Source organism: Chanodichthys erythropterus, chromosome 14, assembly GCF_024489055.1.
Source record: "Chanodichthys erythropterus isolate Z2021 chromosome 14, ASM2448905v1, whole genome shotgun sequence".
Classification (NCBI taxonomy): domain Eukaryota; kingdom Metazoa; phylum Chordata; class Actinopteri; order Cypriniformes; family Xenocyprididae; genus Chanodichthys; species Chanodichthys erythropterus.
Window position 1 is genome coordinate 12,085,839 of NC_090234.1, and position 18,075 is coordinate 12,103,913.

The window sequence follows — 18,075 nt, forward strand, 5'->3', positions numbered from 1 at the left end:
TGCGCACACTCACATACCTCTAATACACTCTCTTGTACACTCTCTTGTACACTCTCTTGTACACTCTCTAGTACACTCTCTTGTACACTCGCGCACACTTGCACACTCTCGCACGCTTACTCTCTCACTTGCGCACACTCACATACCTCTAGTACACTCTCTAGTACACTCTCTAGTACACTCTCTTGTACACTCTCTTGTACACTCTCTTGTACACTCTCGTACACTCTCTAGTACACTCTCTTGTATACTCGCGAGCACACTTGCGCACTCTTGCACTCTCGCACGCTTACTCTCTCACTTGCGCACACTCACATACCTCTCACACACTCTCGCACACTCTCTTGTACACTCTTGTACAATCGCGCACACTTGCACACTCTCGCACGCTTACTCTCTCACTTGCGCACACTCACATACCTCTCATACATTCTCTTGTACACTCTTGTACACTCTCTTGTACACTCTTGTACACTCTCTTGTACACTCTCTTGTATACTCGCGAGCACACTTGCGCACTCTTGCACTCTCGCACGCTTACTCTCTCACTTGCGCACACTCACATACCTCTCACACACTCTCGCACACTCTCTTGTACACTCTTGTACAATCGCGCACACTTGCACACTCTCGCACGCTTACTCTCTCACTTGCGCACACTCACATACCTCTCATACATTCTCTTGTACACTCTTGTACACTCTCTTGTACACTCTTGTACACTCTCTTGTACACTCTCTTGTATACTCGCGAGCACACTTGCGCACTCTTGCACTCTCGCACGCTTACTCTCTCACTTGCGCACACTCACATACCTCTCGAACACTCTCTTGTACACTCTCTTGTACACTCTCGTACACTCTCTAGTACACTCTCTTGTATACTCGCGAGCACACTTGCGCACTCTTGCACTCTCGCACGCTTACTCTCTCACTTGCGCACACTCACATACCTCTTGTACACTCTCTTGTACACTCTCTTGTACACTCTCGTACACTCTCTAGTACACTCTCGTACACTCTCTTGTACACTCTCTGGTACACTCTCTTGTATACTCGCGAGCACTCTTGCGCACTCTTGCACTCTCGCACTCTTACTCTCTCACTTGCGCACACTCACATACCTCTCACACACTCTCGCACACTCTCTTGTACACTCTTGTACAATCGCGCACACTTGCACACTCTCGCACGCTTACTCTCTCACTTGCGCACACTCACATACCTCTCATACAGTCTCGTGTACAATCTCTTGTACACTCTCTTGTACACTCTCTAGAACACTCTCTATTATACTCGCGAGCACACAAGCGCACTATTCCACTCTCGCACGCACACACTCTCACTCGCGCACACTCACCCACACCACGTGCACACTCTCGTGTACACTCTCTTGTACACTCTCTTGTACACTCTCTTGTACACTCTCTTGTACACTCGCGCACACTTGCACACTCTCGCACGCTTACTCTCTCACTTGCGCACACTCACATACCTCTTGTACACTCTCTAGTACACTCTCTTGTACACTCTCTAGTACACTCTCTTGTACACTCTCTAGTACTTACTCTCTAGTACACTTGCGCACACTCTACCTTGTACACTCTTGTACACTCTCTTGTACACTCTCGCACACTCTCGCACGCTTACTCTCTCACTTGCGCACACTCACATACCTCTCATACATTATCTTGTACACTCTCTTGTACACTCTCGCACACTCTCGCACGCTTACTCTCTCACTTGCGCACACTCACATACATCTCTAGTACACTTCTCTTGTACACTCTCTTGTATACTCTCTTGGACACTAGCGCACTCTCGCACACTCTCGCACGCTTACTCTCTCACGTGCGCACACTCACAAACCTTTCATACACTCTCTTGTACACTCTCTTGTACACTCTCTTGTACACTCTCTTGTACACTCTCTTGTACACTCGCGCACTCTTGCACACTCTCGCACGCTTACTCTCTCACTTGCGCACACTCACATACCTCTTGTACACTCTCTTGTACACTCTCTTGTACACTCTCTTGTACACTCTCTTGTACACTCTCTAGTACACTCTCTAGTACACTCTCTTGTATACTCGCGAGCACACTAGCGCTCACTCTCTCACTCTCGCACGCTTACTCTCTCACTTGCGCACACTCACATACCTCTCATACACTCTCTTACACTCTCTCGTACACTCTCTTGTACACTCTCTTGTACACTCGCGCACACTTGCGCACTCTTGCACACTCTCGCACGCTTACTCTCTCACTTGCGCACACTCACATACCTCTTGTACACTCTCTTGTACACTCTCTAGTACACTCTCTTGTACACTCTCTTGTACACTCTTGTACACTCTCTTGTACACTCTCTTGTATACTCGCGAGCACACTTGCGCACTCTTGCACTCTCGCACGCTTACTCTCTCACTTGCGCACACTCACATACCTCTCACACTCTCTTGCACACTCTCTTGTACACTCTTGTACAATCGCGCACACTTGCACACTCTCGCACGCTTACTCTCTCACTTGCGCACACTCACATACCTCTCATACATTCTCTTGTACACTCTTGTACACTCTCTTGTACACTCTTGTACACTCTCTTGTACACTCTCTTGTATACTCGCGAGCACACTTGCGCACTCTTGCACTCTCGCACGCTTACTCTCTCACTTGCGCACACTCACATACCTCTCACACACTCTCGCACACTCTCTTGTACACTCTTGTACAATCGCGCACACTTGCACACTCTCGCACGCTTACTCTCTCACTTGCGCACACTCACATACCTCTCATACATTCTCTTGTACACTCTTGTACACTCTCTTGTACACTCTTGTACACTCTCTTGTACACTCTCTTGTATACTCGCGAGCACACTTGCGCACTCTTGCACTCTCGCACGCTTACTCTCTCACTTGCGCACACTCACATACCTCTCACACACTCTCGCACACTCTCTTGTACACTCTTGTACAATCGCGCACACTTGCACACTCTCGCACGCTTACTCTCTCACTTGCGCACACTCACATACCTCTTGTACACTCTCTTGTACACTCTCTTGTACACTCTCTTGTACACTCTCTTGTACACTCTCTTGTACACTCTCTTGTACACTCTCTTGTACACTCTCTTGTACACTCGCGCACACTTGCGCACTCTCGCACGCTTACTCTCTCACTTGCGCACACTCACATACCTCTCACACACTCTCTTGTACACTCTCTTGTACACTCTTGTACAATCGCGCACACTTGCACACTCTCGCACGCTTACTCTCTCACTTGCGCACACTCACATACCTCTCATACATTCTCTTGTACACTCTTGTACACTCTCTTGTACACTCTTGTACACTCTCTTGTACACTCTCTTGTATACTCGCGAGCACACTTGCGCACTCTTGCACTCTCGCACGCTTACTCTCTCACTTGCGCACACTCACATACCTCTCACACACTCTCGCACACTCTCTTGTACACTCTTGTACAATCGCGCACACTTGCACACTCTCGCACGCTTACTCTCTCACTTGCGCACACTCACATACCTCTTGTACACTCTCTAGTACACTCTCTAGTACACTCTCTAGTACACTCTCTAGTACACTCTCTAGTACACTCTCTAGTACACTCTTGTACACTCTTGTACACTCTCTTGTACACTCTCTTGTACACTCTCGTACACTCTCGTACACTATCGTACACTCTCGTACACTCTCTAGTACACTCTCTTGTATACTCGCGTGCACACTTGCGCACTCTTGCACTCTCGCACGCTTACTCTCTCACTTGCGCACACTCACATACCTCTCATACATTCTCTTGTACACTCTCTTGTACACTCTCTTGTACACTCTCGCACACTCTCGCACGCTTACTCTCTCACTTGCGCACACTCACATACCTCTCATACATTCTCTTGTACACTCTCTTGTACACTCTCGCACACTCTCGCACGCTTACTCTCTCACTTGCGCACACTCACATACCTCTCTAGTACACTCTCTTGTACACTCTCTTGTACACTCTCTTGTACACTCTCTTGTACACTCTCTTGTACACTCTCTTGTACACTTTCTTGTAAACTCTCTTGTACACTCGCGCACACTTGCGCACTCTCGCACGCTTACTCTCTCACTTGCGCACACTCACATACCTTTCATACACTCTCTTGTACACTCTCTTGTACACTCTCTTGTACACTCTCTTGTACACTCTCTTGTACACTCGCGCACTCTTGCACACTCTCGCACGCTTACTCTCTCACTTGCGCACACTCACATACCTCTTGTACACTCTCTTGTACACTCTCTTGTACACTCTCTTGTACACTCTCTTGTACACTCTCTTGTACACTCCCGCACACTTGCGCACTCTCGCACACTCTCGCACGCTTACTCTCTCACTTGCGCACACTCACATACCTCTCATACATTCTCTTGTACACTCTCTTGTACACTCGCGCACACTTGCGCACTCTCGCACACTCTCGCACGCTTACTCTGTCACTTGCGCGCACTCATATACCTCTCATACACTCTCTTACACTCACTAGTACACTCTCTTGTATACTCGCGAGCACACTTGCGCACTCTTGCACACTCTCGCACGCTTACTCTCTCACTTGCGCACACTCACATACCTCTTGTACACTCTCTTGTACACTCTCTAGTACACTCTCTAGTACACTCTCTAGTACACTCTCTTGTACACTCTCTTGTACACTCTCTAGTACACTCTCGTACACTCTCTAGTACACTCTCTTGTATACTCGCGAGCACACTTGCGCACTCTTGCACTCTCGCACTCTCGCACGCTTACTCTCTCACTTGCGCACACTCACATACCTCTCACACACTCTCGCACACTCTCTTGTACACTCTTGTACACTCTCGCACACTCTCGCACGCTTACTCTCTCACTTGCGCACACTCACATACCTCTCTAGTACACTCTCTTGTACACTCTCTTGTACACTCTCTTGTACACTCTCTTGTACACTCTCTTGTACACTCTCTTGTACACTTTCTTGTAAACTCTCTTGTACACTCGCGCACACTTGCGCACTCTCGCACGCTTACTCTCTCACTTGCGCACACTCACATACCTCTCATACATTCTCTTGTACACTCTTGTACACTCTCTTGTACACTCTTGTACACTCTCTTGTACACTCTCTTGTATACTCGCGAGCACACTTGCGCACTCTTGCACTCTCGCACGCTTACTCTCTCACTTGCGCACACTCACATACCTCTCACACACTCTCGCACACTCTCTTGTACACTCTTGTACAATCGCGCACACTTGCACACTCTCGCACGCTTACTCTCTCACTTGCGCACACTCACATACCTCTTGTACACTCTCTAGTACACTCTCTAGTACACTCTCTAGTACACTCTCTAGTACACTCTCTAGTACACTCTTGTACACTCTCTTGTACACTCTCTTGTACACTCTCGTACACTATCGTACACTCTCGTACACTCTCTAGTACACTCTCTTGTATACTCGCGTGCACACTTGCGCACTCTTGCACTCTCGCACGCTTACTCTCTCACTTGCGCACACTCACATACCTCTCATACATTCTCTTGTACACTCTCTTGTACACTCTCTTGTACACTCTCTTGTACACTCTCGCACACTCTCGCACGCTTACTCTCTCACTTGCGCACACTCACATACCTCTCATACATTCTCTTGTACACTCTCTTGTACACTCTCGCACACTCTCGCACGCTTACTCTCTCACTTGCGCACACTCACATACCTCTCTAGTACACTCTCTTGTACACTCTCTTGTACACTCTCTTGTACACTTTCTTGTAAACTCTCTTGTACACTCGCGCACACTTGCGCACTCTCGCACGCTTACTCTCTCACTTGCGCACACTCACATACCTTTCATACACTCTCTTGTACACTCTCTTGTACACTCTCTTGTATACTCGCGTGCACACTTGCGCACTCTTGCACTCTCGCACGCTTACTCTCTCACTTGCGCACACTCACATACCTCTCATACATTCTCTTGTACACTCTCTTGTACACTCTCTTGTACACTCTCTTGTACACTCTCGCACACTCTCGCACGCTTACTCTCTCACTTGCGCACACTCACATACCTCTCATACATTCTCTTGTACACTCTCTTGTACACTCTCGCACACTCTCGCACGCTTACTCTCTCACTTGCGCACACTCACATACCTCTCTAGTACACTCTCTTGTACACTCTCTTGTACACTCTCTTGTACACTCTCTTGTACACTCTCTTGTACACTTTCTTGTAAACTCTCTTGTACACTCGCGCACACTTGCGCACTCTCGCACGCTTACTCTCTCACTTGCGCACTCACATACCTCTCATACATTATCTAGTACACTCTCTTGTACACTCTCTTGTATACTCGCGTGCACACTTGCGCACTCTTGCACTCTCGCACGCTTACTCTCTCACTTGCGCACACTCACATACCTCTCTAGTACACTCTCTTGTACACTCTCTTGTACACTCTCTTGTACACTCTCTTGTACACTCTCTTGTACACTCGCGCACACTTGCGCACTCTCGCACGCTTACTCTCTCACTTGCGCACACTCACATACCTCTCATACACTCTCTTGTACACTCGCTTGTACACTCTTTTGTACACTCTCTTGTACACTCTCTTGTACACTCTCTTGTACACTCTCTTGTACACTCCCGCACACTTGCGCACTCTCGCACGCTTACTCTCTCACTTGCGCGCACTCACATACCTCTCATACACTCTCGTACACTCAGTACACTCTCTTGTATACTCGCGAGCACACTTGCGCACTCTTGCACACTCTTGCACGCTTACTCTCTCACTTGCGCACACTCACATACCTCTTGTACACTCTCTTGTACACTCTCTTGTACACTCTCTTGTACACTCTCTAGTACACTCTCTAGTACACTCTCTTGTATACTCGCGAGCACACTTGCGCACTCTTGCACTCTCGCACGCTTACTCTCTCACTTGCGCACACTCACATACCTCTCGCACACTCTCTTGTACACTCGCGCACACTTGCGCACTCTCGCACACTCTCGCACGCTTACTCTCTCACTTGCGCACTCACATACCTCTCATACATTCTCTAGTACACTCTCTTGTACACTCTCTTGTATACTCGCGTGCACACTTGCGCACTCTTGCACTCTCGCACGCTTACTCTCTCACTTGCACACACTCACATACCTCTCGCACACTCTCGCACACTCTCTTGCACACTATCTTGTTCACTCTCTTGTACAATCGCGCACACTTGCGCACTCTCGCACACTCTCGCACGCTTACTCTCTCACTTGCACACACTCACATACCTCTCATACACTCTCGCATGCTTACTCTCTCACTTGCGCACACTCACATACCTCTCGCACACTCTCTTGTACACTATCTTGTTCACTCTCTTGTACACTCTCGCACGCTTACTCTCTCACTTGCACACACTCACATACCTCTCGCACACTCTCGCACACTCTCTTGCACACTATCTTGTTCACTCTCTTGTACAATCGCGCACACTTGCGCACTCTCGCACACTCTCGCACGCTTACTCTCTCACTTGCACACACTCACATACCTCTCATACACTCTCGCATGCTTACTCTCTCACTTGCGCACACTCACATACCTCTCGCACACTCTCTTGTACACTATCTTGTTCACTCTCTTGTACACTCTCGCACGCTTACTCTCTCACTTGCGCACACTCACATACCTCTTGTACACTCTTGTACACTCTCTTGTACACTCGCGCACACTTGCACTCTCACGCACCTCACATGCTCACTCTCTCTCTTGCACACACTCACATACCTCTCATACACTCTTGCATGCTCTCGCACTCACTCGCACTCACACGCACACACTCTCGCACACGCTAGCACACTCATGCACACACACTCTCAGACACTCACTCTCACACACACTATATGAATGCGTATGTGAATAAAAGTTGGTGTATGATTTACAATTTTCACACAAATAATTACAAAGAAATGGCAAGTATCATTGATTGAAATGTGATAATGTGTGATAATGAAAATGTGATATTTAGCAGCAGTAGAAAGACAGATAGTATTTTCTTGTAAAATGTGCTTCAATAATCGTTTTATTTATAACTTCAATTTTTTTTTTTTTTTTACATTGTTTAAGGGATCATCCACACAAGTCTTTTGTAGCAAAATTACATGAAGTCTAAAATTATCAAAATGATGTGAGTTTTTGCTTAAAACAAGAACAAATATCTGCCAATGGAGTCAGAAAAATACACTTAATTCAAAGAGAAAACAAAATTATTTTTCTACCTCCATTGGCAGATATTTGTTCTTGTTTTAATCACAAACTCACTTCATTTTTCATTAATGAAGACGTAATATCTTCAGCCATTTCTCTTCTCCAGTAAATGTATCTTAAATTTAAGAATATTTAGATGTTTGTGCTGGAAAACAAGACAGAAACACTGAGGAAAAGCCTCACCTCCTTCCCATCAGTGTCCCGGGAATCATCCGCGTGATTGGCCACGTTAGACAGGAAGTGAAGTAAGCACTGAAGGGTGTCACTGTTGCAGGCGGGCAACAGACAGATGAGCAGCTGTATGGCCGTGTGCTGGTCTGACTTATCCAGAGCTGCAGAAACACCAGAGACACATGATGAAGTGGAACACAAAAGAAAGAAAGATCTGGTTATTGTGTTGAGCATCGTTCCTCACATGCACAGCTGATGAAAGCAGAGTAGAGCTCTCTGGTCAGCAGAGGATCAGGCATGTCTCTGAGAAACTCCTTCAGCAGTGCCGCCACATCATGAACACTGTGCCGCTGGTCTAAAACCACTTCTGCGCCTTGATCGAACGCTTCACGTAACTGGATTTCACACAACACACACAAACTATATTAATACTCTCACAACTGACACTAGATTCACACACTACCTCCATGATCTTTCCAGTTATTTGTGATTGTAAGGGTTTAAAAAAATCATTCAAATTCACTCAAAATGGACAGATTTTCACTGATTCACTATATCAGGATTTCCCAAACTTGTGTTCATGTAGGGGTTTCATGAGTTAATAAAAAGCTAATAAATCAACTAAATCATAAAAAATGTAAAATTTTAAATAAATAAATATATTTAACAAATCAAAATACTTAACTAAAAAAAGAATGTTTTCATTTGTCATGTTATATTATATATTAAGCACTGTCGAGCAAGCAAGATTGCCAGTGTGATATTGTTTAATAAATGTATGTATTTTTTTTCATTTCATCCATAATTTGGCTAGCGTTACATTATATTGTCACACTTTTATTCATGTAAATGCTGTTAAACCATTCAAGCGCCACAAGACAAACAAGAACGCGCCGTCTGTGAATGTCGTGTCATGTCACATACAAAGAAAGACGCGCACCAGTATCGAGTTTTCTTTCGTGCTTCAACAAACAATAACACACATAATTATGCCAAAATGGCCGTTTTGTGGAGTATCCTCATAAGAGCAGTCTTAAATTAGTTAAATAACGTCTAAATGAACTTAAAAAGTTGTGAGAAAATGAGATGCACGTCAGATCCACATCATGTTCAGCAGCGGCAGCTCTTAAAGTGACACTGAATGACTTGAAAAGAACAGTGGCATAGCTACCTGACATCATAGCAAATTTAAAAGTAGGGGTAGTGCTAATTGTAAATACTCTAAGATTATTATTCACCTCAGCACTAATGATGATCGACTTCGCCATTCGGAGATCACTCAAATGAACGTTAAAGAGGTGTGTGAACTTGCAAGTACGATGTCAGACACCGTAATTTGCTCTGGACCCCTTTCTGTTCCCCGGAATGATGAGATACTTAGCAGACTATCATCACTCAATGGTTGGCTGTCTAAGTGGTGTCCGCAGAATAATATTGCCTGTGTTTAGAAACAATTCTCAGAATTGACTTTACAGGGACGTTAAAGGGGCAGCAGCCTAATAAACCAGTTGCTGTGATGATGTCATTAAACGACTAGCGGAAATTTCATTTTTGGGTGAACTAACCCTTTAATGTTAATCAAAGAACAGGTAACAGAGAAAATTGTAGCTTTAATAAGAATTAACCTATATTTAATTTATCATTTATGCAGTGAAGACTGTAAAGTGTCTATTCAACTTTATTCAATTTCTGTGTATTTCCACAGGTAAATATGACATTTATTACATTTAAGGGTTTATGTGAAGATTGTTTTAAGTTCTCTGAAATTAAAAGTTGTTTTTTAAAGCCTAATGTTATACTGCAATGTTGAATGTCTATAATGTTTAAAAGTTGATTTCATAGAGACATCAATACAGTATTAGTATCAGCGATACTGACCTTCATTTATAAAAACATGCTATTAAACAAATATTTAAAATATATTGTCTTCTATTAAGATGCTTCTACATTAATTTGGAGAGTAACTGTGAAATTATTACAAGATCAAGATTAGGGACGCACCGATACAATACTAGTATCAGTATCGGGCCCGATACCAAGCTCATGTACCTGTACTTTTACTCGTAAAAATACCCACAATACCAAAGACCGAAACCTCACGTGACGTAACTGACAGAATTATCCCTGCACAGAGACACCGACGGAAGCAGAAACAACGTAAGCCTCAGAGGTGTGGAAATACTTCAAAATTAATGATGACAACACACACATTGTGAACTGCATGCTTTCAATCACAATTCATTATCGATTAGTGCTCTCTCTCTCTCTCACGCGCGATCAGTTCTCCTCGCGCTTGAATGGTCAAATACACACATAGTTGTCAAAATGTCCATAGTGTGGAATATCTCACGTAAATACTGTCGGTTATGGCTTAAGTGGACGTAAACATTTGGATGAAAACAGGATATGTGTCAGTATCCATGGATTCGGTCTTAAAGGGACCGTAGCCTATATTTGTTATTAATGTTAATAAAACAACAAAAGATGTTAAATAAATGTATACATGGTAAATAAACCTACTGTAACTGAAAAACAAGTTTATTTAATTTGTATCACTATAGTGTTTGTTGTATTGTTTGTAATTTGTTTGTAAATTTCTTTTTATATAACAACAATTACATATTGATAATTATGCCCTTTGAAGGTTATTGGACACTGTGAAATTTTTGTTCTTTAAGTTTGTGACAAGCACATAAAAATTATTATTTTTTTCATTAGAATAATAATAAAGAAGCTGTCCTACATTCATTGGTCTCACTGTGTTGTGCTTAGAAAACTGCAATATCACCAAAAAAAAAAAGAGAGAGAGAGAAATTAATAAATGTATAGGCATCGGTATCGGCGAGTACTAGAAAAAAGTATCGGTACTCGTACTCGGTCCTTAAATTGTATCGGTGCATCCCTAATCAAGATATTAAAAACGCCAATGTAATAATATAATTAATCACAATTAATTGCGATTAATTACAGATAAAATGTGCAATTAATTTGTTTGTTTTTTATTGACTGACACCATTAGAAAAACACATTAGAGCAGTTTTTCCTAGGGTGCGTGAGTTGACAAAAAGCTAATAATAAATTAAGTCATAAAGCAATAAAACAACCAAAATGAATCACTAAAAACATTTAAGAATATATAATTCCATGTGTTTGCATGTCATGTGATGTGATTAAAGAGTGAATAAAAAATTTGGGAATCCCTGGTCTAGATAATGAACATTTTGTAAAAATGCATTGCCTTTATTTATTTTACTGACCTTTACTGTCATTTCATTAAAAAAACATTTAAAATATAGTCTCTGAAACATAAAACATGTGCTTCTCACCTGTCGAACTCTTTTCTTGGAGCTTCCGACACGGAAAATGCCGACCGTCTGCAGACCTGAACAACAGCAAAGCAAACGTTACGTCAACGTCTATATGGAAATAGTCTTGCAACTCTGTTTAGACTGCGCTCAAACTACTCCGGCTGTTATTCTGAACTCTGAAGACCCCATGAAATGGAAACGGAAACGTTTCCTGTGTTCACAATCGGGGGCGGGGCACATTGCAGCATAAAGACAGGAACTAAGCCACAATCTTGATTTGAGCGGCTCCTTAAACCCCTCAGAAACACATGCTGAATGAAGGAGGCACTGACCATATTTCTGCAGGTGTTGGCAGCAGCTGTCCAGCACACGCGGCACCTGTCTGTAGATGGGGTTCAGGCTGAGCTTCGCGTCGCTCATCTTCTTCTTCTCGCTGGGCGACTCCACGGGCATGGACAGCTGCAGGGCCTCCAGCAGACGAGAGTGACTGTCGTCCAGGTCAGTGATGCAGTCCACAGACATGCCGCCCTGCAGGAGATAAACCAAAGTCCCTTCAGGCAATGCCCCGGGAAAAAGGATCTAGTGACGCCCCTGTCTAGGTCTAACTATAGCTAATCTAATTTACCCGTCGGCGCGAGCGCAGGGCCGTCTCCGGAGTGCCGGGGGACGTGCTGTCATTGGGCGTCTCAGAGGAGGAGCTGAGGGAGGAGTTACTGCTGGAAAGCTCCTTGTTAGTGGATCTGCGGCCCGTCAGGTGCAGGAGTGAGGACACTCGGTCCGCCGGGCTGCGCTGCTCCTCCTGCTCCTCCTGCCCGCGCTCCTCCTGAAGCTGCTTCTGACGCCGGTCGTTAAAGATCACCTGCGAGAGCGGCACGCCAAACGCCTGAGGATCCGACTCTGAGGAACACAGAGGGACAGACAGTCACTGCTAAGATTCACTTCTAATCCACAGGATTGTTAGCCGAACCACTTTTACAGTCCTTTTTCCAAATGTATAAACATTCTTAAATCATGGCATATTTATTGGAGAAGCAAACTGACTGTAGATATTAAGTCTTGTTTACTGTGAAATGAAGTGAATTTGTGCTTAAAATTAGACAAAATATCTGCAAATGGAGTTAGAAAACTAATTTTGTTTTCACTTTCAATTAAGTCTATTTTTCTGATTCCATTGGCAGATATTTGTTCTTGTTTTAAGCACAAACTCACTTTATTTTGATGATTTTGTCAGTAAACGAGAATAATATCTTCAGTCATTTTGCTTCTCCAGTAAATGTACCTCGATTTAAGAATGTTTATATATTTGCATATTTACAGCCATACAAAAAACATAAAATATTTACAAATCCTTTATATAATTCATATATTTGTATAGTCATATCTTTACCATTTTATAGATATATTTTAGATCCTTTAACACTACTCTCAAACCTAAACATTTTTATAGAGTATAAAAAGAATACATAAAATGTAAAAGTAGAAAATGTACAATGACAATTTTAGTTACAATTAATTAATTAGCAGCCTTAAACTTAAAAAACATAATACAAACAAATTATTATCATTATTATTATTTATATTATTAATTAGTTTTTAATTTAAAATGATTTTAATTTTACACTTTAATTATTAGTTTTATATTTATTATTATGTTTCAATTACTTATTTATTGTAATGAACATTTTTATGATTTAATTAATTAGTGTTTCATCACTTTAGAAAGTATTTTGATTGATGAAATTAAAAAAATATTTTAAAAATCAAAATAAAATAATAAAACTTACTACTGCTGATAATTAATTAATCATACAAATATAAAATTAAAATAAATAATTTCAAAACAATCAAAATAAAACACTAACAAACGTGTTCAGGAGTGATGAAAAGCTAATAATTAATTCATGTATAATTTTAATGTAAAATTAATAAATAATTTGAAAATAAAAATAAAACGAGAGAAGTTTTCATGATTAATGAAAAAAAACAAAAACAAAATATATATATATATATATATATATATATATATATATATATATATATATTGTTATATTTTTTTTTTTTTTTTTTTAAACAATAATGAACAATTGTAAGCATTTTAGTTTTGTTTTTATTTTTAAATTATTTAATTATTAGCTTTTCATCAAATCATGAACACTTGTGTTTTATTTTGACTGTCTTGAAATGATTTAATTTGACATTTTCATGATATAATTATTAGCTTTTCATCAAATCATGAACACTTGTGTTTTATTTTGACTGTCTTGAAATGATTTAATTTGACATTTTCATGATATAATTATTAGCTTTTCATCAAATCATGAAACTCCTGCACTAATTCCCAGTTTCTCCAGCGCCTGTAATTTGACTGAATTTTGAACTAACAAACAAAACAAATACAAACCTGCCATATTTATTAAGCAATATCACACTGACACTCTTGCTTGTTTGATATGGCTTAATATATCATATATCAAAACATTTTTGTATTGTGACATTCCACAAAGAGCATCTGACCACATCAAACACGAGACTCCTTTAATAAAAATGTGCAAACGAATCCTTCATCACTGAGGAGTCGAGCTCTGAGCTGCAACACAAATAAACGGAGCGACTGCGGAACGTCTCGGATTGTTTTTGTTATTTCTTGGGGCACTCGGAGCGCAGCGGGAGCGTCTGCATTCCAGCACACATTACTGCTCAGGGAGGAGTGAGAGCTGCTCAGGCGGATCACCCGGTGCAATGGTGCATTCTGGGTGAAAGCACTATATATCACCATGATAACAGACCTATAGGAGTCCAGAAGTGTGAGAGCAAATCTGGCACATCTCGCTTTCCATTAGATCCTAGAAATAAAACATTTTAGGATTTGAAAAGTTTAAAATATCAAAGTTATAAAGTAAAAGCAGAAATCGCTCCGATTTCTAGGCGGCTAATCAAATGTGAGGAAATGAGTGTCATTGATCATGTGACTCGTACAGACGGTCAGATGTTCTTCTTCCACTGAAGCGCAAGATGCTCTTCAGAGCATAAGTAGTGCATAAAAATTAAAATCTATTTACTTATTCATGGTATATAAAAATGTATTGATATCTCTAATAACTTTCACTAGTGCTTTCAGACGTCTAAATCAAATTTAAGGCTTAAACTGCAAGTTTAAAATACTTTATTCAAACTGAAATTGGTTTATGCACTAATATTTATTAATATATTATGAATTAGGGGTCGACTGATACTGGATTTTGCTGATATAATAATAATAATGTGTTTAAAGTAAACCAATAAACAGATTATTGTGACAATACTAGTAAAAATTGAGGTGTTAAATTATGTTTTTAGTCTTTCCTTCTTGTGATGGGCGGCCCAGAGAGAAAATACAAGGGTTTTACATTGAAATAAATGCCAAATACAGTTTATTGTGTAACCAAAACTTTCTATTCATCAAAAAATCCAACATTGATAATTATAATATAAATGTTTCTTGAGCATTAAATCATCATATCAGAATGATTTCTGAAGGATCATGTGACACTGAAGACTGGAGTAATGATGCTGAAAATTCAGCTTTGATCACAGGAATAAATTACAATTTACTATATATTCACATAGAAAACAGCTGATTTACACTGGAATAATATTTCACTATTTTTACTGTATTTTTGATCAAATAAATGCAGCTTTGGTGAGACTTTTAAACAGCAGTATATATCCATTGGAAAAACTCCTTTACTTGGAGATGCATGATGGTTTACAGTAGATTCCCAAGTGTCTACAAACCAAATCCATACCTTTGTCTCTCTTCTCTTTCGATAAAGAATCCAGCTTCCTCCTGAGTGACTTTTTCCGCTTCTGGCCATCTGGAAAACATAAAGCATAAGAAACATTAAAAATAGAGCAGAAAACAACAACAGCAAAACTTTATCATACAAGTGGCACTTCAGGACGTCTCTTTTCTTTGGCAATGTGTGAGAGTTTGAGTACCTTTAGGGATGGTGATCTGGCATCCCAAATCAAAGTCTTTCATCAGTCTGACCAGAGCGACTTCCTGTAGCCGGACTCTCTCCAGCTCGGACAGACTCTGAATGGGAACTGACTGCATGTGGAAGTTATGACCGCCTGTTTTCTTACAGGTAAAATCTCCCTAAAAGAGAAAGAGACAGAAAAAGAAAAAATTCTATAACTATAAAGTCCCAATTTATGAGCACAAACATGAATATTTTTCCAAATAAATTGTTGTAAATCTTAGAAGGGAAAAAGTTATAAAACTGAATTACAGAAGTTTCACCGCTAGAGTTTGCTTATTCAGAACAATAACATAGACGTAGCTTGTTGACACAGTGATGGAGTGTGGAGTCATGGGAACGTCTCGGTTACAAAGGTAACCCTCGTTCCCTGAAGGAGGGAACGGAGACGTACGTCAGACAGACCGACGAATAGGAATCTCGCTAGAGAGGCCAATCTACTTCGAGTGTAACTAAACGAGCCAATGCACATTGGCATGCAATCATATGCATCAGCTGCTCGCCTCGCAGCGCGGGTATATAATGAGCAGCAGGTGCGTTGCATCTTCAGGTTTTCGCTGAGGAGCCGAACCGGATAGGCGGCAGCATCAGCGGGGTACAGCGACTGTGGCGACGGGACGTACGTCTCCGTTCCCTCCTTCAGGGAACGAGGGTTACCTTTGTAACCGAGACGTTCCCATTCAGTCGGTCACGTTCGACGTACGTCGGACAGACCGACGAATAGGAATCCCTACCAAAGCGCCACAGGAGCTGCCCTTCCAGCGCTCTGTTGCAAGCCACCTGAACCCCCTTGCCCGAGGATGGTGGGACAGGGCTAACACAGAGAGAGTCGATCACTGCTGTTCCCCAAAACCCATTCAGTGAGACTATTGGATAACGCTGGGAAAGCGTACCCTTCGCTGGGAAAGGAACGCTGCGGAAGCCACATCCTTCCCCGAAGGAGTTATGTGGAGAAGTACATATGGACTAACCCTGTAGGGCTGTGCTACATATGGAAGAGCTGGGGTGACTCCAACCCGATGAAGGGTAGGTTCTCCCAGAGGGAAAGACACGGGCTTCGTTTAGGAGCAACCGTGGAACCAACCATATGGGATCCCCGTAGGGGTCACACATATGGAACCCAGCCTAAACCCGGTTCTCAAGGATACAACGGAGTATAGGCCTGGCGCCAGACGCTCCGCCACGTCGGCTGCCGAAGGGATATCGGAGGACTCGACAGGGTCTGCCTTGTAGGGACTCTCTGGAGAAAAGAAGCGCATGTAGCGCAGCAAGCCGACACTAAGCCGGGGCCTCTCCGTGCCTCTGACCTGTGGCGAGAACATGGGAGGAGACCGGCTCGACACGAAGGCTATAGTATCTAGCGAACGTGTTAGGTGTCGCCCAGCCCGCAGCTCTACAAATGTCTGTCAGCGAGGCGCCACGAGCCAGCGCCCAGGAGGATGCGACACCTCTCGTGGAGTGAGCATGCAACCTGAGCGGGCAGGGCACACCCTGAGCTTGGTAAGCCAGGGCGATGGCATCCACTATCCAGTGGGCCATCCTCTGCTTGGAGACAGCCTTTCCCTTCTGCTGGCCTCCATAACAGACAAGAGCTGGTCTGAGGTCCTGAGGCTTTAGGTTCTGTCTATGTACAGTCGCAAAGCGCGGACTGGACAGAGTAAAGCCAGGGCTGGGTCTGCCTCCTCCGAGGGCAGCGCTTGCAGGCTCACCACCTGGTCCCTGAAGGGAGTGGTAGGAACCTTGGGCACATAGCCAGGCCGGGGTCTTAGTACCACGTGGCTATCACCCGGCCCGAACTCCAGGCACGATTCGTCGACCGAAAATGACTGCAGGTCCCCTACCCTCTTGATGGAGGCCAATGCCACCAGCAGCAAAGTCTTCATAGACAGAATCTTTAAGTCTGCTGACAGCAAAGGCTCAAAGGGAGCAATCTGAAGTGCTCTCAGCACCAGAGTGAGGTCCCAAGAGGGTATGGAGAGGGGACGAGAAGGATTTAACCGTCTCGCCCCCCTAAGGAACCTGATGACCAGGTCGTGCTGACCAACAGATTTGCCATCTAAGTGGTCGTGGTAAGCGGATATAGCAGCAGTATGGACTTTTGAGGGTGGAGGGGGGACAGCCTACGCTCCAACCCTACTGCAAGAAGGAAAGCACGACTCTGATCGAGCATCTTCGGGGGTCTTCCCGGCGAGAAGAGCACCACTCGACGAACAGGTTCCACTTTG

General features: G+C 43.0%; 1 protein-coding gene across 2 annotated transcripts in view; it reads right to left on the minus strand.

The window, feature by feature from the left end:
- LOC137036144 (rho GTPase-activating protein 6) overlaps positions 1-18,075 on the minus strand; it is a 56,102-nt gene that overhangs the window by 15,926 nt on the left and 22,101 nt on the right. For both annotated transcript variants that reach the window (XM_067410162.1, XM_067410163.1), the window contains exons 2-8: positions 15,810-15,969; positions 15,617-15,685; positions 12,457-12,728; positions 12,164-12,359; positions 11,850-11,905; positions 8,768-8,918; positions 8,536-8,684 (exon numbers count right to left, since the gene is read on the minus strand). In XM_067410162.1, the coding sequence (XP_067266263.1) occupies positions 8,536-8,684; positions 8,768-8,918; positions 11,850-11,905; positions 12,164-12,359; positions 12,457-12,728; positions 15,617-15,685; positions 15,810-15,969 (1,053 nt within the window). The remainder of the gene's footprint in view (positions 1-8,535; positions 8,685-8,767; positions 8,919-11,849; positions 11,906-12,163; positions 12,360-12,456; positions 12,729-15,616; positions 15,686-15,809; positions 15,970-18,075) is intronic.